This window comes from Cucurbita maxima, unplaced genomic scaffold (genome assembly GCF_002738345.1).
Source record: "Cucurbita maxima cultivar Rimu unplaced genomic scaffold, Cmax_1.0 Cma_Scf00023, whole genome shotgun sequence".
NCBI classification, from domain to species: domain Eukaryota; kingdom Viridiplantae; phylum Streptophyta; class Magnoliopsida; order Cucurbitales; family Cucurbitaceae; genus Cucurbita; species Cucurbita maxima.
Genome location: NW_019272039.1, coordinates 1,642,310 through 1,661,388, shown reverse-complemented (window position 1 = coordinate 1,661,388; position 19,079 = coordinate 1,642,310). Strand labels below are relative to the sequence as shown.

Sequence of the window (19,079 nt, the reverse complement as noted above, 5' to 3'; positions counted from 1 at the left end):
TGTTTTTGAAGTTTAGGGTTTTTTTTTGGAGGGTATTTTTATTAATTTAGTATAAAAAAATAAAAAAAAGAATTAAAAAGTTAAGTATAGAGCGTTGAGATCCAATCCCACTGCGACGTGAAGAGGGTGGGAGCTCCGTCGATGGTGGTGGGTCGCACGCCCGCGAAGAACAATGTGGCTTTCCTTCTAACATTTGTCCGATACTTCAGTAAAGGTCGTTACCCCATCCTTCACTCAAACCTTAAATTCAGTTAAACAATCGAGAGCATTCCGCCCAAAAACGGAATTCTTTTTTCCAATACCCAATTTATAGTAAAGAGAATCAAACAAGCTTCAGCAGCTCAATTTCTCACCTCCATTGCTTCATCTTCTTCTACTTTCTGGATCAGACCTCTCTCCACGAGAGGATCTTTTTGTTTTGTTTTTTCCTCTTGATTTTAGCGTTTCTTCATCTTCTACCTGATCTTAGCTTAAAAGGGTTCCAGAGCATCGTTTAATCGGTATGGCTTGGTGATTTAAGTATTTGTTTGATTGACTCTATTTATGTTTTTGTTGTGCGTGGATTTTTGGTTACTGGGTGTTTGATTCTTTTGTTAGTGAGTTGGGTTGGAACCAAATAATGATGGAGAAGACAGATTCTGCACAGAAGTTGTATACACGCATGCGATTATGGGAATTTCCGGATCAGTATGTCATAGAGCCGACTGATGGCTCTTGTGGTTCGTCTTTGTCAGTCAGTCGTGTCGATGGATCTATGAAACTTATAGGTTGGTGATGGGATTTTTACCCTTTTTTTGCCTGGATTGAATTGAATTGAATTGAATTGCTTGTTCACATTTGACTTGTTGATATTTCGGCATTTCTTGATTTTGTTGATTCTGAATGTTTACTGAGTCGACAATTTTCCTCTTTGCTGCTTCAGAAGAGCTTCCTCAATGCAGCTCTGTCAGGGTTCCAAAGATAAGGACAATTTTTGGAGTGATTGGCATGCTGAAACTGTTAGCAGGTGACAATTCTCGAGAAGTTTTATTCACATCTTCTTAACGTGGAAATTTGGTTTCTATTTTTTAGTTCATTGGTAAATGATTCGAGTTTTCTTTATACAATCATCTACCTTGTCTCTGTTTTTCCATATTTGTTTGTAGTTGTGATTATGAAAGTTGATCTGTGTTGGCTAAGAATGGTTGACGCAAGAGGATATAAAAATACCGTATTTTTGAGGATTTAAACCTTTCATGGAGAACAAAGCTGTAGAGAACGTTTCTTTTCTTGATCCTTTTGTTGATTTGGAAATCATTTTGGAAGCAGAATCTAAATGGAGAGAGTTTCTAGCTTCTGGTGAACTGGTGATCTGCTAATATTTGGAGTGAGATCTAGTTTTAGTTAGGTGAGGCAGCTTGGATGAAGTTGAGAAATAAATAGAAGTATTGCAGAATGCAAATCACAAAGAAAATGAGAGGGTTTGGGATAGAGCCTTAATTTGAAATATTCCTTAGATAAGCAATTTTTAGAACTTTTAAGTATATTTTTACTCAAAACACTGCAAAATGCTCTCTTATATTGATGTTTTTCCAATAACATCTTGCATCATGTGTGGTGATCATTGGGTAGTTTCTCGTTTTGAGTGTGCGAAGTCGACATTCTGACCATGAAATCTGACTTAGAATAATAATTTTAAATTGTTACTTAATGTTTGTAAATTTGATCTCATCCTAGGCAAAATTGTATATGCTCACGTACTTTACTCTATTTAGAAGAATATAATTCTCAAAGTAAATATGGGAATCAGGAGGATTGATTTATATTACTATTCCTAATAAGTAAACGTTGTCTCTATTATGAGGTTTCCAAATGTATTCAGAGCTCAGTTTTCCATGTCTCATACTTGTCGTCACTTATTGAGCTATCCAGTGATTTCTTTTGCTGCATCCATGTGATTCTTTGAGAATCGATGTATGGTCAGCTATATTTTCATTTTCTTCATTAAGCTGCTCACGTAATTAGATGTCCTGCTATGTCTGCCATTTTCAGGGTCATATTTAATTGTCATTACTGACCGTGAGAGCGTGGGGTCTTATTTGGGGCATCCAATCTTTAGAATTTCATCCTTGAAAGTTTTTCCATGTGATCATTCAGTAAACAGTTCTCCTGTGGAACAGGTAAGACTATTGTTTGTTTTTTTTATAACACAGTAATAAACTGACTATATCATTTCAACAAAACTAATAAGACGATCTCTTGCAGAAAAAAATGGAGGCGGAGTTTTCTGGACTCTTGAATGTTGCAGAGAAGACTCCTGGTCTCTATTTTTCCTATGATACCAATTTAACCCTGAGGTGAAGTTCTTTCCTAATCGGTCGTATCTTTTGTATTTATTTGTTGCCGTGACTCTGAAACCAGATGAATTATAAAAACCAAAAGGGTTCATATACAAAATGGGTTAACAATTGCTTGAAATGAATTATCTCTGTATCTTTCTCTCTATTCAGTTATTTCTGTTTGGTTGCAGCGCACAAAGACTGCATGCTTTAGGTGATGAATCAAAGTTGCTACCCTTATGGAGACAGGTTAGGCGCGCATTTTGATTCTAATTTTTTGGCATTCTGTTGTCAATATTGTTCAGCCCAGTTATATTGTTGGTTTCCAGTGTCTTAAATTGCAAGGAATTGGGGGTTTTATTAACAAATTTTTCTTGCCTGCAGGCAGAACCAAGATTTCTTTGGAACAATTACTTGTTGGAAGTACTCATCGATAGCAAGGTCGGACTGCTGGAAATTTAGTTGTTATCTGTTCTCCCTTCCCTGACACCCTGGAGTTCTCTCTGTTAACATTTATCTTTTCATTTTGCAGCTTGATCCATATTTACTTCCTGTTATCCAAGGCAGTATCCTTACCTAATTATCAACTCAGTCCTTTAGCTATGGATGCATGTGAATGGGGTTATGCAGATTACTTTCCTTAGTCTATATTTTGCATGAACATATTTGAAGCATCTGTTGTCATCCTCTGGGTAGTCTTTCCTTAATAGATTGTTAGGCTTCCAGAACTTTCAGGCTGCTATTGGAAAAGATATTGTTGATGTAACTCTGATTGCTCGTAGATGCACAAGGAGAACAGGTATTCCTTGTTTATTTTATTGAAGCTACAATTTTTACTGATTACTTTTTGTTTCTCTATTTATTTTTTTTAAAATTGAAGAATATGATTAAAACTAGACTAGATTATGAACATGCGTTGGTAGGTTTTGTTGCTGATCCGGAGTGTTTTTTTCCTATGTTCTGTTAAGTTCTCAATTGTCCAAAAGGAAAAAAACTAACATAGAACTGATGAGGCAAATGGATTTTCACTCTTGCTTTGAATCTTTGAAGCATTGTGTTGAGTGTTGGCTCTCTTCCTTCAAAATTGATGAATGAAATACCTGAGTTGAATATTCCAGCGTCGGTGTCCAAGTTTGACTTAATGTTGCCAGATGCCATAATAATATTTTAAAAATATTTTGATCATAAGGGGAAGGAAAAAAAAGCATGCTCTAGTACATGGTGCACCCTTTTCCAAAATGTTAATTCATCAATAGCTAGCAGTTGAAAGTTATCACATGGTTATTGACCTGCCTATTCTGAAAGGAACTCGACTGTGGAGAAGAGGAGCCGACTCTGATGGATATGTAGCTAATTTTGTGGAAAGTGAGCAAATTGTTCAATTGAATGGATTCACAGCATCATTTGTTCAGGTAACACTTCACTTAGACCATTAACACACACACACACACACACACACACACACACACACACATTGAAAATAATGTAATAATTACTGAATAGTTGAAAATTTCTTGGTAGTCTTATTACAAAACTAAGGAAATGAAAATTATTATTATCTTTTTTTTAATTTTTATATCAATAATGTTTAACAATTCAAAGTTTCAGTTTATAAGAAAAAAGTTATTGATATAGTTTTAGTAGTATATCATTTTGCATTTTAAACATAACATTAATTATATCTCAAATGACAAATGAGAAGTTGGAATTTTAATATTCATACATTGATCAAAACTGATCATAATCTAGACCAATCCTAGGATGCAGAGTGATTTTTAATATTTTACTTGGAATGTCTTCTAGATCTTTATACAGCATCTCTGGCTTTACAACTCACATTTGACATTGGATTTTGTAGATTCGGGGATCAATTCCATTGCTTTGGGAGCAAATTGTTGATTTGACGTACAAGCCCAAATTTGAATTAGTGAAAACTGAAGAATTTGTGAGCTTCTTTCGTTGCTTGGTGTTATTCATCAGATATTGAGTTCTATAGTTTTGATTGATTGGTTATTGTATTGCTTCCAGCCTCGAATAGCCGAGCGGCATTTTCTCGATTTAAGGAAGAAGTATGGGGCTGTCTTGGCTGTTGATCTTGTCAACACGGTGATTCCCTGGTTATCTATTTCTGTTTTCTTTTTGGTGTTTGTATCATTGCATGCATGCATCTATTTAGCAATCTAATTAAAATGGCCAAAATTTTATCACCTTTTTCTGTTATCAGCATGGAGCTGAGGGGCGTTTGAGCGAAAAATTCGCAAGTGCCTCACAACATGTTACCGGTGATGATGTAAGGTAAAATCTTCTACCTTTTCCTATTTATATTAAATTTGGAGCTTATCATTCACCATACTGAGAGCTAAAAAATTGTTTCAGATACCTGCATTTTGATTTCCATCAAATCTGCGGGCATGTTCATTTTGAGCGTCTCTCGATCCTTTATGAACAAATCTCAGACTTCCTTGATCAAAATGGGTCAGTTCTCTTCATCTCTCGCTCTTCTACGTTTCATGGATTATGAAATAAGTTTATTGTTCCATTTTCATTGTCAGGTTCTCTGTTCCCATCATTTGGAAGCTTTATTGAGCTGCTAAAAATTAGTCCCCTTTTGACACAATGTTTATTTACTGTTTGGAATATGTAGGTACATGTTATTGAATGAACATGGTGAGAAAATGAAGGAACAGCTTGGAGTTGTGAGGACCAATTGTATTGATTGCTTGGACCGCACAAATGTTACGCAGGTAGCTTAGCTGACCAAGGGTTGGTGAACGATGAAATGAGCTATGAACTTGACGCCCCCAAAAATTTTCATTACATTGAATATAATTGATTGAAAAGATTTTCATTTTGCAATTGTTTTGTTAGTATTTATGTTATAATACGTTTGCAGAGTATGATAGCCCGAAAGATATTGGAATCTCAACTCAGGAGACTTGGAATTTTTGCTGCTGAAGAAACCATTAGCTCACATCCGAACCTCGATGATAGCTTTAAAATCAGTGAGTCAATTCAGCATCCTATTCTGGCTTATTTTCTCACTGAAGTTTGAAGATGTTATTGTGTTTACTGCTAGCTTTCATTTTTCATTGGAAGTTTTAGGCTTAATCTATCCATGTATTTTATTTGTACTTTGCTGTTTTTTTATTCAGTTTGGGCTAATCATGGAGATGATATAAGCACACAATATTCCGGCACTCCCGCTTTGAAAGGAGATTTTGTTAGGTACTCCTACCTCACTTTCGTTTCAATTCTTTTGCTAAGCACATCTAGTCTTTTTCTTGTAACTAAGGTGGGCTTGAGCTATTACAAAATGTATCAGAATTAGACACGATGGATTATGAGATCCCACATCGGTTGGAGAGGGGAACAAAACATTCTTTATAAGGGTGTGAAAACCTCTCCCTAGTCATTTTAAAATCATGAGGCTGACGGCGATACGTAACGGGCCAAAAGCAGACAATATTTGTTAGCGGTGGGTTTGGGCTGTAACATTTTTTTAGTAATGGTTACTATATGATGTAATTTGGTTGAAGATATGGCCAACGGACGATTCAGGGGATCTTGAAGGATGGTTGGAATGCTCTCCTACGCTATTATTTGAATAACTTCGTTGATGGAACAAAACAGGTAGGATCCATTTTCATCTTCATTTTAGAGAGATACTTCGTTAAGCTTACAACCTTTTCAATTGACTTCAAATGCACTCTGGCTTTTGTGAAGGATGCTATTGATCTCTTGCAAGGACACTATATCGTTTCAGTTAGTCGGGATTTGACTCCCACAACTCAAAAGGGAGGCTTAGAAGCTGTAGCGGTGAGTGATATTGAAAATGGAAGTGCTCGTTTAAGGGGTTATCAAGCAGCCGACTTAATTTTAGTTTATAAAATGCTTCTTATATACTAACCTCATTTACGTCTCTTGCACAGTCCTTCCCACTGGCTTTCTCTTTGGTGTTGACAGGGTTCTTTTTTGCAGCCATGTCATTAAGACAAGGTGAGTAGAACTTCGAGATGACCATACTATTTATGACATTATAATCGAAATCTCTACTCACACTTCATTTCGTTTCTCTTCTCTTTTGCAGCTCGCTATGATCTTCGACACTTGTTCTTCTCAATGCTGTGGGCAGGCCTGAGCATAGCTATAGCAGGTTTCGTTAAAGCCAACGGTCGGATTTTCTGCAATCGACCTCGTCTGCACAAACCTCGATCATGATTTTGGTCCCAGAGATTGGCAAATTCGGCCGACCGTTCATTGAAATTCAAAGTTTCTTGTGAAGATTTTCTGTCATTTATAGTCTCTCTTGGTTCCATCTGAAGTGCCAAGTAACTCATTAGGATCACTATCCAGAATGTTACTGCAGTTCCCTTTTCCGATCACTCCTGTTTTCTAGAATATCAGATGTTGATGTTATTTTTTGTCGTGTCATATCGTATCTGACTCGGAACAATATATACATTTTGGAGATACTACTGTAGCAATTATTCAAACACATTATTGATTGAAAATACCACATTTAACAGAAGTTCCATATGAAAATTGCTGATACAGGTCTTCCAAGAGCTTCATATCAGTATGTATTAAAAAGTAGCATACGATTCTGTGATAAGTTGCTTATTTTGTTCATCATTAGGCATACAATGGGTGCAAACTAAACTGATGGAGCCCCGCCTTTCTCCAGCTCTCTAAATGGTGCTCCCTCAATGAGTAGGAAGAAAGAGCATGAAGATCTCATCAAGACCATCAATGGACTTGAATCCTGTTTTCTCTGCATTTTCATTTGAGTATTGTTAATCCAACATTTAGATTTCTTGGAGCTTCTGTAATTGGAACACCAAATTATTTAGCCAGATCTGATAAAGTAATTCCAGCAATGTGCTCACTTGTTGCCCTCTTTTTTCTTTTCTATATCAACTGGTACTCTACCTGGTTTACCAACTTTCATAATAGAGCACAGTTCTCTCCTGAAATGAGTTTTCTCCATTTTAGAGAGTATGTGGAAGTTTAACCTGATTCATAGGATTCTTTGATTTGATTCTGACACTTCAGATACATCAACTGAACAATAAGGGAAGCAACTTTTTTGGTTGATAAATTTTTTTATGGTAACAGACCGTTGGATTGTGAGATCACACATCGGTGGAAACTTTATTTTTTATAAATGTATGGAAATCTCTCCCTAATAAAAGTTTTTTAAAATTGTGAGGCTAACAACTACACAACTACCTAACGGACCAAAATAAATAATATTTGTTAACAGTAGGTACTTGGGCTTGAGTTGACATAATTCTCCCAGAGAAAAATCAGATAGATGAACAATATTTGTTAACAGTGGACACTTAGGGCTTAGGGGGACGGTGCTTAGCCCAGACTTGATCCTTATAATCCTTATAGACTTTACAGAAGGGAAAGCCCATGGCCACACACATAAGAGAAGAGTAGACAGTCCGGGTGTTCTTTCCCCTTTCTCTTTGGCTTTTACCGAGTGAAAGAGTGTTTGATCGTTCAGTAGCTCATTCTTCTTCTCCCTGAATTTCTTCTTGAACTGTAAAGATAGGTTCACTCTCATTAAGCTTGTCTTGCTGAATTTCTTCTTTCTCTGTAAAGGAGTTAAGCTAATTCATTTTCTCTCCAGTCAGTAAAGAAGTTCTATTTGTTAACGGTGGACACTTGGCTTGAAGTTCTGTGTCTTGAAGTTCTGTGTCTTTAGTCACCCAACAAGTGATGTTTGCTGAAATAAAAGGACAAAAGAGTCCGGAAAAAAAGAGAAGCAGACTGAGATTCTAATCCAGATTGAGACCATGCATGTGCCAGAAACAAATTAGAAACCTTTCTGGAATGAGCTCGTACAAGAACACATTGAAAACTTAGAAGCCCTTCAGAGGAACTCAGTTTGTTTCTGTCGTACTAAGATGACTAACTTTAAAGAGGTGAAAATCCCAATGAGAGAACAAAGAATGGCCCAAAACTGGTTATATTGCCAACATAAACATAGTTTAGCTTTTATTTCCTTCAAAAGAAGTTTACATTCAAATCTCTACATGAAAGGTAATATCTATAAACAAAATGATAACTTTTCATACACCTTTATATGTAATTTAAAATTTGTCGATTTTGAAAGTTTCAATTCTACCATCTCTTCAACGTTCATACATCAAAGGTTCCTACTTCTGGTGGGTGAGCTAAGTTTCTTGTTCCCAGTTCAGACCCTGTTTTTTTGACTCAAGGAGCTCATTATAAAACCTATTGAAGAGTAATCCTGAATAGCCACACCATTCTCATACATAATATACATCATTAAAAATGTACTTAATTCTTTTACTCTTATTATTATCAAAATCTTCCACATATTTAAGCATCTAAACTGAAAATTCTGAGAAGAAAAAAGAATACACTTTATGTCTTCCATGAAAATAAGGATAAAACACCAAAGGGCTGCACAAAGATCCTCACCGCATGAAAGAGAGGTGGCACTTGAATAGTTGAGTTCCTGCAACTGTGACCTCCTAGACTTATCTCATTTTCAAGTAAACCCCGCAGAGAAAAGGGTACCTAAATGACAGATGCGTAGAATGGAGGAAAGGTCGGTGATTTAACCAAGTTATGAACTCATAGGGCTAACAACTTCAATCTCAAAATGCAGTATCGATTAACTCCACAATGATAAAACGTCATCCTACAAATTTGGAAAATTACAAGAACAGCAAAGCCTCGGTGCAAAAATATAGCAACAGAGAACTTTAGAGACTCCGTGACCGAATTACCTACTTACTCACTGTCTTGACCTTGACTCAGCTCTTCTAGCCTCATTTGAGGTTGAAGGAAATAACTCCACATATCTCGACCCAATTGTCATCTTGTCCTTACTCATTGCTCTCTTTGCCTCCTCTTCTGAAGCAAACTCAACGTAAGCCTCACCAGTAGCCTTCCCATCTGGACGGCTTGCAATATGTATCCTATCTTCAGCGAGGTCAAACTCTCCAAAAAACTCAATAATGTCGGATTTTTTCACAGAGAAAGGCAGACCACGCAGCTTCAGTATCTCGGTGTATTCCATCTGGTCCTTGTCACTGAGCCTCTTTTGTCGAGGAGGAGGGCTTCCATGGTAGTCGTTATCATAAATGCCCTCATAGTTTACTTCAGCAGCAATAGCATTATAATAGTCCTGCCTTTTGCACCTGAAGACTTCTACGTACCTACGCCCCATATTTTGTCGATCCCGTTGCAATGCGAACTCAACTTGCACAGAGCCAGCGAAGACAACAAAGGCCTCTCCCATGAACCGCCCATTCTTGTTGACCAGTAGCACATCCACAATGTCCAGTCCAGCAAAGAACTTGAAAATGTCAATGTCAGAGCAGTTGAAGGGAAGCCCTCTAAGGCGAACCACAGGAAAGACGTGAGTAGGAGGAAAACTCCCATAGCCATATGGTTGAAATCCGACAGTGCTGCTGCTAACTGCGAAGTAGGGATTCGGTTCCATCATTCTCTGTCTTTTTGAGCCGACTTCGTACCCATCCGAAACCCCCCCGCTTCCCAACATTGCCCTTCATTTACCAACCCAGAAAAGAAAAGGAAAATCCCCACTCAAGCAAGTTAATAAAACCAAGCCCAACCTATACCTCTAAAACCTATTGGTGTGCGCGATTTATGGTCAATTAAGTTTCATGCTATTACCACTCCTATAAACAAATCAATTTAACTGTATATGGAATAAATAATTACTTCAAAAAGTAGCAGCAAAAAGTCATTTTGAGGCTCAATGAACATCTACTCATCAAGTAGTAAAAAATGTTTGTCCCATATTTATACCAAAATAAGCACTCAATTTAAAGTAAAAACTATAAATGAGAACATTAATAAACCAACAAAATCACAAAAACTTCAAAATTTAACAGTGGTATAGAAAAGAGAGCTCATGAGACACTGCTCAAAATTCAAATTATAGCTTTCTGGTTGGAACTGATAAAGAAAATCAAATCCTAACATGACTCAGATATATGCCATTATATGACAAGACTCCAGATAATCTACCTGATCCAAGGAAGGGCTAGAAAAGCCACCGGCTAGGATGAGTTTATTCTAAAGTTTAAATTTAAAGAGGAGATTCATGCAAAGAACATGCAACAAATGGAAGGCTTCATAAATCGCACCTTCTTTTTCTTTAAACACTTAATTGAAATTATATTACCAAAGGATATTGTTTTTCAAGAATATGTTCTACTGGTAAACCCATTAGGCAGTGTTTGCATACAATCAAAACACCTAAAAGAAGCGGAGGAGAATAACAGAGGAACTCGTTCCTCGATCCCCCAGCCGTCAATCTAAAACAACACGCAATTTCAAGCAGAATCCATCAAAACCCCAGATATTCCAATGGAACAACAAAACAAATAATCCAGCGGAACGTCAGAAGAAACACAACAACAGAGAAACAAAACCAGAAAGCCCGACTGGGAAGAGACAGAAACAAGGTCAAAATTTCTCGACTTACCCTCTAGGTCCGTACATGATTGTCTGCAATCTCCAAAAGCTACTCTGATAATCGAACGAAAAGGAGTAAATTGGAGGGATTGTGAATAAGAAAGGAGTGGATTCAACGGGAAAAAGAATGGAAGAAACAAACCCTAACCAAGATTACGGAGGATGCTGAACTTCGATTTGCCTTCCGATTCCACCACCCAAAATGAACAAAAAACGACACGATCTCTCTCTCTCTAACCCTAAACGATACCCAACTAGGTTACACTTTTAAAGTTCCGCTCTTTAATTACATTGACTGCCGATCCTAAATTACATAAATACCCTTCGTTGCCCTTATATGGTACTGCCAACCATTCCTTCATATTTTACCTCAATTTGGAATTTACAGTTCCGATAAATATCTTCCATATATATATTTATTTATTTATTTATATTATTATTTAATTAAATATGTTAACCTATAAATTTAGTCGTTAACTTTCAAATTTAATGTTAATTTGGGGAAATCTATTAATAAATTTTAAGTTTTAAATTTTAGTCTTTTAGTCTTTCAATTTTTAATTTTGTTTTCGTTAGGTTTTAATTAATTATTTTCAATTTAATTTCTCTATTATATATAAAATTAAATTTTATATAATAAAATTTTAATTTATAATTTTAAAAGTTCTAAGCGAAATTAACATTTTTTTTTGTCCTATTTATAATTTAACTTTAAAATAATAATAATCAACTATGAATTTGAATATCTAATAATTAATAGGTTCATATTTCAATAATGGTAATATGATTTATACATGTTAGTTTAAAAATTATTATTTAGTATTTTGAGGATTTTAATTCATTTCTCAATATTTTTAACTTTAATTTCAAATTTGATTTTATAGTAAAATATTAATGTTCCATTTTTGTTAACTATTTTTTTTTTATATAAAAACTAAAATATTATAAACTTTTAAATAGCTTTTAATTGATAAATTATAATTGTGGATTAAAAAGTTAAATAATTGATTTTAAGAAATCTATTTTTCTTTATTTTATAGATGATGGATTATTGCCCAACTAATCCTAGTTTAACTAGTTTTTTAAATTCTATATTTATTTTATATCCATTATAATTATTAAAATAAAATTATTTTATATATTCATATGAGTACAAACTTACTTTATAATTGTTTTTTATATTTTAAAATTTCATAATTTAAACTCGAGTATAATTCGATTAATTAAGATATATGTATAGTTTCAAAAGAAGGTTTGAATCTCGACTAAAAAAATTAAAATAAATAAATCTTTTAACAATATATTATAGTTTAATTTTCAAAATAATTTAGCACCAGTCGAAAATCGAAAATAAAGTTTTGAAAACGTATGTAAAATCTTAATTTTAAAAAATAAAGTTATTTCATACCAAAAAACTTCTCTTGAATAGGACACGTCAATCAATAATCGCCCGGGTGATCGGAGGGGTCGATAAAGATTCGATATTTGAATGCGACTAATAAAACGACTAGAATGTAACCGAAGAACGAGCATTTTTCTTTGCAGTAATGGGAGTTCGGAGAGACGATGAATGTGTGTAAAGTGAAAGAAATCATATTGATAGCATGTAGAACATATAAATCAGTGATCTTGAGGATGCTTTAGAGCACAGCCCTCATCCCTCCCACCAACAGTTTCTATATCCGTAGTACTCAATGATTCACTCACTTGTGTCAATGTCTTGGAACAACAATATACTAATTTACATGCTGTATTAGTTGATCAAGAATCAAATCATTTTCAAAAATCAAAAACAACAACAAAAAAAATGACCTGTAACAGGAAGTCAGACGATGACGGTACGACGATCGATCAGACCGAGGAAAGAATCTGAAAACGGTATTGTTGCTCTGCAGTCGAATGCCTCGTCCCCGCCTACCCAGTTCTTCACTTACCCACTCTAATCTGGAGGTTGCTCATTCCAACATTCACCTTTTCGACCTCGGATTTATTCTTCACCTCACTTTGAGTTACGTTCCTCGGATTCAGCCACGGATGCTGCAGGCATTGCTGCGCGGTTGGTCGCTTCTCTGGAGCGAAATCAAGAATGGGACTCAGAAACTCAGCAAAAGCTTGAGCATCAGCTTCTGGAAGTTTATATTTCTCGATCAGCAGTCGACTGAGAGGCCAGAATTTCAGCCTCCGAATCCTCTTCAGGTCCCCGTGCCTATCGAAGTAGTCTTTCGATCGAGCGCCTCCAACAGCAATCTGGGTGCCAAACCAAAACATATGAGAAATGGAGAGCAAGAGGCATTGATACACTATAAGAAGCACAGTTTGCTTACTTTTTTAGGCATCTTTCCAAGAAGTTCCATCATTAATGCAAGATGATCCTGAAAGCAGCACAGTGAAGAAGCTAAATATGTGACCAACACAGAAACTTGACATCCAAATGAGATATCAATCGAAGTTTTACCTTCCACATTTCCCCTACTTGCATATAGCTATCAACTAAATGAAGCTCAAAATGCTGCTAAAGATAAAGCATTATCAAACAAAACAACGGCTCCCTTAACTTTCAAACACGCTCGGTATCCTCATCGTCACAGGCATCGCAATATGTGCATATAAACACACGAATATGAACATTTTTACAAGTTAAGAAAAGAGTAGGATAGCATTCTGTTCTATTGGCAGGAAGGAACAATCGAGTATTTCGAACCAGCTAATAATGATAAGTTCCAAAACTACCATATCGCTCACTCGTATATTCCAAAAATAGCATATTACTAAGGAATTGGTGTTAGCAACCATCCTTACCTCGTCCTCGCTATAGTCTTGTCCAACTTTTGGAGTAAGCATCATATCACCTGTGGCGAGTTCGAAAGCGATGCAACCAAACGACCACATGTCAACCGAGTAGGAATATCCAGACTGCAGTATGACTTCAGGAGCTCGGTACTGTCTTGTTTGAATTTCTTCCATGAACTGCTTATCTGCCCAACATGCATTACCAAAATCCACAATCTTGCACCTCAGATCAATACCATCTAGTTTTCTGTCTTCAGGCTTCGGGGACGCTCCTCCCAAAGAAACGGTTCGTTCGGAGATCCTCGAGACTGCTCTCCTTGCTCTTCTTTTCAATTTCTTCTCAATAAGATTCATGGTTGCTCCACCAATTGTGTTTCCCTCAGGCCTTTCAAGAATAGGGGCCAGTCCAGATCTTACAGGATCTTTGGTAGGATCAATGGTGGAAAACAGAAGAATATTTTCAGGTTTCAGATCAGTGTGGATAATGCCAAGTTCTCTGTGCAAATAGTCCAGAGCAACCAAAATACATCTGCAGATCTCCCTGACTTTATTCAACTCGAGAACTTTATAACGATTATACTTGATCAACCGAAGTAGGCTATCGCCAAGAAACTCAAGAACCATACACAGATGTTGTCCATTCGGCCCCGCGTGCTTAAAATGATCAATCAGTTGCACAATGCACTTGGAGCTCGAGGGATCGCTTCCCGAAATTGCTGAAAGAACTTCAATTTCATGAAGTGCAGCTTCAGCAAATTGGGGAGCACTTTTCTGGATCTTAAGTGATACATATTTCTAAGAAAAGGAAAGGAAAAAATTACAAAACCAAAACATATAAACTAGAAACAACATTATATATATAATCTACCAAAGATCAAGATCAATATAACATATATTAAAGCCTGGGATACCACTTTTCATGGATCTAAATACCTATTTCACTTCATTTCAAACTCTGTTAGGCAAGTTTTTAACTAAGATTATAACTAAGATTGAAAAAAAAACGGGAACCATCCATAAATGGGAAATGGGGATATGAATCAAAATAGAAACAGTCCAAAAAGAACCCCACATATCAAACACTTTATTGAATTAATGATGATAGGGAAAGAAATCTAAGTAAATGTGAGCTACATCATAAAGATCTAACGACAAATAGAAATGGGTATCGCCGTCCGGATCCAAATAAACTACAAATGCTCATAAATGATCCAAATAAACTCCTCACAATGCACGAAATCATGAACATTCAAGCAAACCCAATACGAAGAACGAAAAATTGGGACAATCATGGAAAGACGAAAGATCAAAGCAAAGCGATAAAACATATAATGGGGTTAGGGGGGGGGGNGGGGGGGGGGGGGGGGGGGGGGGGGGGGGGGGGGGGGGGGGGGGGGGGGGGGGGGGGGGGGGGGGGGGGGGGGGGGGGGGGGGGGGGGGGGGGGGGGGGGGGGGGGGGGGGGGGGGGGGGGGGGGGGGGGGGGGGGGGGGGGGGGGAAACGTACAGAGGTGCGAGTATCATAGGCGAGCCAGACGGTGGAGAATTGACCCCAACCTAGCTTTCTCTGAGCAACATAGCGGCCGCCGGCGAAATGATCGCCGATCCTCACCGCATGATACCCTCCTTTCCTGTAAGAATCGATTCCCTCATCATCCTCAGACGCCGATGAAGATGAACACGACATGTTGCTAACCCAAAACGTTCAGATCCAATACGATCTTATCTGGGTTTCAAAAGGGTCGATCTGGGAAAGCAAGAATCTTTCTCCTGGGTGGATTTCCTTAATGGGTTGGGATTAAAAAGAAGAAACAAGAAGAGAAATTAAATAGAGAAAAGGGGGGGAAGTTTCCTTGTAAAACAATCACAAGATTGTAAGGTTAATCAAAGATAATTACAAATTATATATACCAAAATCACTGTGAAGTTCTAAAAATTTGATGGATGATTGAATTGAACGGTGGGGTTTGGCGTTGCTCTGGTTGGCTGGCCTTCCCCCACAACTCTCTCTCCACTTTTTACTCTCTGTTGAGCTTTTCAGACCTTCCCTCCTCCTGCGGCAGCTGGTGGCGGGTGGCTCTCCTTCTTTTTGCCTTTCAAAACTTTTTTTTGCTTTTAATACTTTTCTCAATCCATTTAACTACCATTACTGTCTTTGATTCAAATTCTCTCTATAATGGGCATGGTTAAGGTGTATTATTAGCCCATCAGTATTAGGTGGTGAGGGATGTTGATTGATAATTATCACACAACTACTTTCTTGTTTCTCATACTTGTGCCATAATCAATCCTCATGATTAGTCTAATCACGTTTAATATTAATATGGTTGAAGATGTTCGTCCTTAATGTTTCGGTCTTTGTAGTAAGTTGAGTATGTTGTTCATTTGGAGGAAGATCATTTTCTTTATCATGAAATTTTTATCCTAAACTTTTGTTTTCATTTATACTTTAAATTTAGATAAATATCATATAGTTGAATTTCGTACCGCCAATAAATAATGAATCGTATATTTGTTACGACATTATAACACTTACATAAATTTAAGGTTGGATAAATAAAGGGTCAATTTCATATATTTTACTACATTTATTGGATTGGGTGGCTACTTCAATTATGATAATATAGACAAAAGTTTAGGAGAATGTGTAGCAATTACAAGAATAATGGTTTAAATAATTGAAATTATGGCTTACATTTCATTAATATAGTAGGAAATCATGTGCATTAAAGATTTTGTAATAACTTAAAGTTGTGTTAACTTTTAGGTCAATGTTTTGCTTTCAATTATTTTATCTCTGCTTGGATCTCAGTGGAAGCATTTTTTCTTTTATTTCTTCTCTCTTTTATTGTGTTTTTATGAGCTATATCGAGAAAGTGCGAGCTTCAAAGATAAACGTTTCTAGATTAGACTAATTCTATAGAATTTTCCTAAAAAATATGCAAGTGGGGATAAAATATGCTAAATTGATTAGTGCGAGTTTATGGAAACAGTTTTCGCTCTTAAAAACACTTTAAGATAAACATAACGTGACCATGTCGTAGGAGATACAGAGAAAGGGACTATCGGATATTGAATTTGGATGGACATTACAATTAATCTATCTAGTTGAGTTATGGGGAGTTCGGTGTAATCAGCAGGTAATATGAAATTATCTCAAACAAGGCTGACAACACCTAAGTTGAAAAAGATAAAGACAAATGAAACAAGTTAAGTGTTCTAATATTTTCAAAGGTTCATATCCAATTGGGCAAAGCATTGGGTTGAGTAAGATGACTTAAACAGTGGGGGTGGAACTAATCTATCTCATAATGGAGACTTGTGATGAATCCATTTTGGTTTTTTCTTGTGCCTAATTTCTCATGACCTGATCATATCCTTAGAGATTGCTGGTGCCATTTAGAAAAAAAGGTGAAAACCGACAATCTTTAAGCAATAATACACAATCAATCACACACATTTCAACAACTCACATCAAAGGGAAGATAAGAATGAACTTGTCCTGCACATTAAAATTCTTGAATTACTCCACAGGATAAGCAGTGAAGAAAAGGAGCCATGATACCAACCAATAGTTTATCATTCTTTATTCATAAGATTGAGAAACTTTCACGTCCCACGTTGGTCGGAGAGGGGAACGAAACAAGGGTGTGGAAACCTCTCTCTAATTGACACATTTTAAAACCTTGAGGGACAATCCAAAAGGGAAATCTCAAAGAGGACATTATTTGCTAGTAGTGAACTAGGACAGTCTAGAAGAACTATCATCATTGCGGATGAGAGCAAGGGGTAGGTTGGAGAATGGTGAAACATGCTACATTAGCATAAACCAAAATAGCAAACCCAAGTTCCCTATTCAAAATGCTACACCAAACTTCCTAAACTTTGATGACCCATGGTGTCTAATCATAAATGAGGGCCAAATAAACAAGTCAGAGTTGTTACCACCTGACCAAGCAAAGAATACAACAACAATTTAATGGTGTAGGGCAAGTCATGAAGCACAGCCATAACACCTAAAAATGACAAATCCAGGTGAACTGGAGTGAGGGTAGAAAATCAATGCATTGTTCTTGTAGAGTTGATATCCAAAGACACAGTAAGCCATAAGTTTACATAATGATCACCTACTAACTTAAAGATCACTTGCAAATTGGCCTAGACACTCATAGAAATTGGAGAGAAAAATTACACCATTTTCCGCTTTTCTTTCCAATATTCCAACCATTCGGCCTAACTCACAATAATACAGTGAGATCCTATGTCGATGGGAGAGAGAAAACATTTCTTATAAGAATGTGGAAACCTCTCTCGAGTAGATGCGTTTTAAAACCTGAGAAGTAACCCAATAGAAAAAGCTTAAAGAAAACAATATCTGCTAACGGTAAAGATGCAAATTAGATGAAAAGTAAAGGTCGACTAATCAGTTGCAGGTGAATGACAACGAAGCACAGCTTCACAAAGACAATCAAATTCAGTATTTTATACCAGTGATATCAAATTGGGAGAAGTTAATAACTGGCTAATGCAAGCAAAGGCAACATATTCAGTGATCAAAATGAAATCAGTTCACGTCTTACAAATTAGCTATAGTCCCATAACAAAATTGCATCTGTCGTCCAAATTAACTTTTCTTCCAAGAGAGATGGCTACATTTAGCTATTGTCCAAGCCCCCCTTTCCTTGAAACTCACAAGTAACTCGATGGAATTAATTCAACTTCTATCAAAAACTAAATATATCAGCAGAGTAGATTGCAGACTTAGCATACAAAGTAACATTCAGTCACAGTAAGAAGAATGAGGTCACTGAAAAAAATTCTCAATTTGAAGCGATATACTGAAGAAGAAAGGGAGAAAACCTCCAAAAATTTAGGCATTGCATTAATCCAATTCCTTAACAACCTTAATTCCCGTGCTATTGGCAGTGCCGATAATGGACTTACAAATGGATTCTAGTGGCATGTACTGGCAATAAGGATCGGACTGCTTGACTTTCGCGATCTCGTAAATGTGTTTGAGGGAGAGCGTGGAGGCGACCACATGGCCTGGGCGGCTGCTCCCAGACTCGATCCCGGCGGATTTCTTCAAGTACCAAGTGACCGACGGCGACTTGACGGTGAACTCGAAGGTGTTGTCCTTAAAAGCCGTGATGGTGACGGCCATGGGTGTGTCCGCCTTGTACTTCTGAGTTCGGGCATTGAAATCCTTGCAGAAGGCCATCAGATTCAGCCGGTACTGACCAAGCGCCGGACCCACCGGTGGCGCTGGCCGAGCTCCGCCGGCAGGGACAGTGAGCCTGATGGTGGCGGCGACGGGTCGCCTAGTTAGGATCTCTTTCAAAGTGGCCATGGCTGTTCGCGGGAACCTTTTTTTCCACGTGGAGTCTGTTCATGAAATGGGACAAGTGGCCAGATGGATTAAATTTTACTGAAAAGGAAGGGTCGATAAAAGTGATAAATGGGCTGAAATTGTAGGCCCAAGGACC

General features: G+C 37.0%; 4 protein-coding genes across 9 annotated transcripts; 1 reads left to right on the top strand and 3 right to left on the bottom strand.

Moving 5' to 3' along the window:
- The first annotated feature begins 98 nt into the window (after positions 1-98).
- LOC111497329 (phosphoinositide phosphatase SAC7-like) lies at positions 99-6,852 on the top strand. The gene is made up of 21 exons (XM_023148100.1): positions 99-500; positions 598-767; positions 923-1,006; positions 2,032-2,159; positions 2,245-2,336; positions 2,510-2,567; positions 2,703-2,759; positions 2,851-2,884; positions 3,037-3,117; positions 3,624-3,730; positions 4,177-4,263; positions 4,347-4,424; positions 4,543-4,613; positions 4,695-4,793; positions 4,963-5,062; positions 5,212-5,320; positions 5,471-5,543; positions 5,855-5,948; positions 6,042-6,134; positions 6,248-6,314; positions 6,406-6,852. Exons 2-21 carry the CDS (start codon positions 620-622, stop codon positions 6,534-6,536), a joined length of 1,791 nt encoding a protein of 596 aa, XP_023003868.1. The 5' UTR covers positions 99-500; positions 598-619; the 3' UTR covers positions 6,537-6,852.
- Positions 6,853-8,895: 2,043 nt separating this feature from the next.
- Positions 8,896-11,064, bottom strand: LOC111497369 (heterogeneous nuclear ribonucleoprotein H-like). Of its 4 annotated transcripts, none has more exons than XM_023148156.1 (3): positions 10,948-11,064; positions 10,816-10,859; positions 8,896-9,868 (listed from the first exon to the last, which is right to left on the bottom strand). In XM_023148156.1, exons 2-3 carry the CDS (start codon positions 10,830-10,832, stop codon positions 9,094-9,096), a joined length of 792 nt encoding a protein of 263 aa, XP_023003924.1. In that variant the 5' UTR covers positions 10,833-10,859; positions 10,948-11,064; the 3' UTR covers positions 8,896-9,093. The 4 variants fall into 4 exon arrangements, with proteins under 4 accessions (XP_023003924.1, XP_023003926.1, XP_023003923.1 ...); XM_023148158.1 differs by having other exon boundaries at positions 8,896-9,779; XM_023148155.1 differs by having other exon boundaries at positions 10,954-11,064.
- A 1,310-nt stretch (positions 11,065-12,374) lies between these two features.
- Positions 12,375-15,710, bottom strand: LOC111497344 (SRSF protein kinase 2-like). 3 transcript variants are annotated; one of them, XM_023148119.1, is made up of 5 exons: positions 15,505-15,709; positions 15,101-15,376; positions 13,605-14,390; positions 13,130-13,177; positions 12,732-13,052 (listed from the first exon to the last, which is right to left on the bottom strand). In XM_023148119.1, exons 2-5 carry the CDS (start codon positions 15,278-15,280, stop codon positions 12,732-12,734), a joined length of 1,335 nt encoding a protein of 444 aa, XP_023003887.1. In that variant the 5' UTR covers positions 15,281-15,376; positions 15,505-15,709. The 3 variants fall into 3 exon arrangements, 2 of the variants coding, with proteins under 2 accessions (XP_023003888.1, XP_023003887.1); XR_002720601.1 differs by having other exon boundaries at positions 12,962-13,052; positions 13,261-14,390; positions 15,505-15,710; XM_023148120.1 differs by lacking the exon at positions 15,505-15,709 and having other exon boundaries at positions 12,375-13,052; positions 15,101-15,280.
- A 2,682-nt stretch (positions 15,711-18,392) lies between these two features.
- On the bottom strand, positions 18,393-18,982 carry LOC111497382 (54S ribosomal protein L19, mitochondrial-like). Its single transcript, XM_023148171.1, has one exon. The coding sequence runs from the start codon at positions 18,941-18,943 to the stop codon at positions 18,476-18,478; it is 468 nt and encodes a 155-aa protein (XP_023003939.1). The 5' UTR covers positions 18,944-18,982; the 3' UTR covers positions 18,393-18,475.
- Between the last annotated feature and the right edge of the window lie 97 nt (positions 18,983-19,079).

What these genes read in the sequence shown, in the direction of transcription:
- LOC111497329 (XM_023148100.1), top strand. Translation starts at nt 620, where the DNA reads ATGATGGAGAAGACAGATTCTGCACAGAAGTTGTATACACGCATGCGA. An exon ending in TGGATCTATGAAACTTATAG is followed by an intron (nt 768 to 922) that starts GTTGGTGATGGG and finishes TTGCTGCTTCAG; the next exon opens with AAGAGCTTCCTCAATGCAGC. An exon ending in ACCGCACAAATGTTACGCAG is followed by an intron (nt 5,063 to 5,211) that starts GTAGCTTAGCTG and finishes ATACGTTTGCAG; the next exon opens with AGTATGATAGCCCGAAAGAT.
- LOC111497344 (XM_023148119.1), bottom strand. Translation starts at nt 15,280, where the DNA reads ATGTCGTGTTCATCTTCATCGGCGTCTGAGGATGATGAGGGAATCGAT. An exon ending in CCTATGATACTCGCACCTCT is followed by an intron (nt 14,391 to 15,100) that starts GTACGTTTCCCC and finishes TCCTTTTCTTAG; the next exon opens with AAATATGTATCACTTAAGAT. An exon ending in AAGACTATAGCGAGGACGAG is followed by an intron (nt 13,178 to 13,604) that starts GTAAGGATGGTT and finishes TGCTGCTTTCAG; the next exon opens with GATCATCTTGCATTAATGAT.
- LOC111497382 (XM_023148171.1), bottom strand. Translation starts at nt 18,943, where the DNA reads ATGGCCACTTTGAAAGAGATCCTAACTAGGCGACCCGTCGCCGCCACC.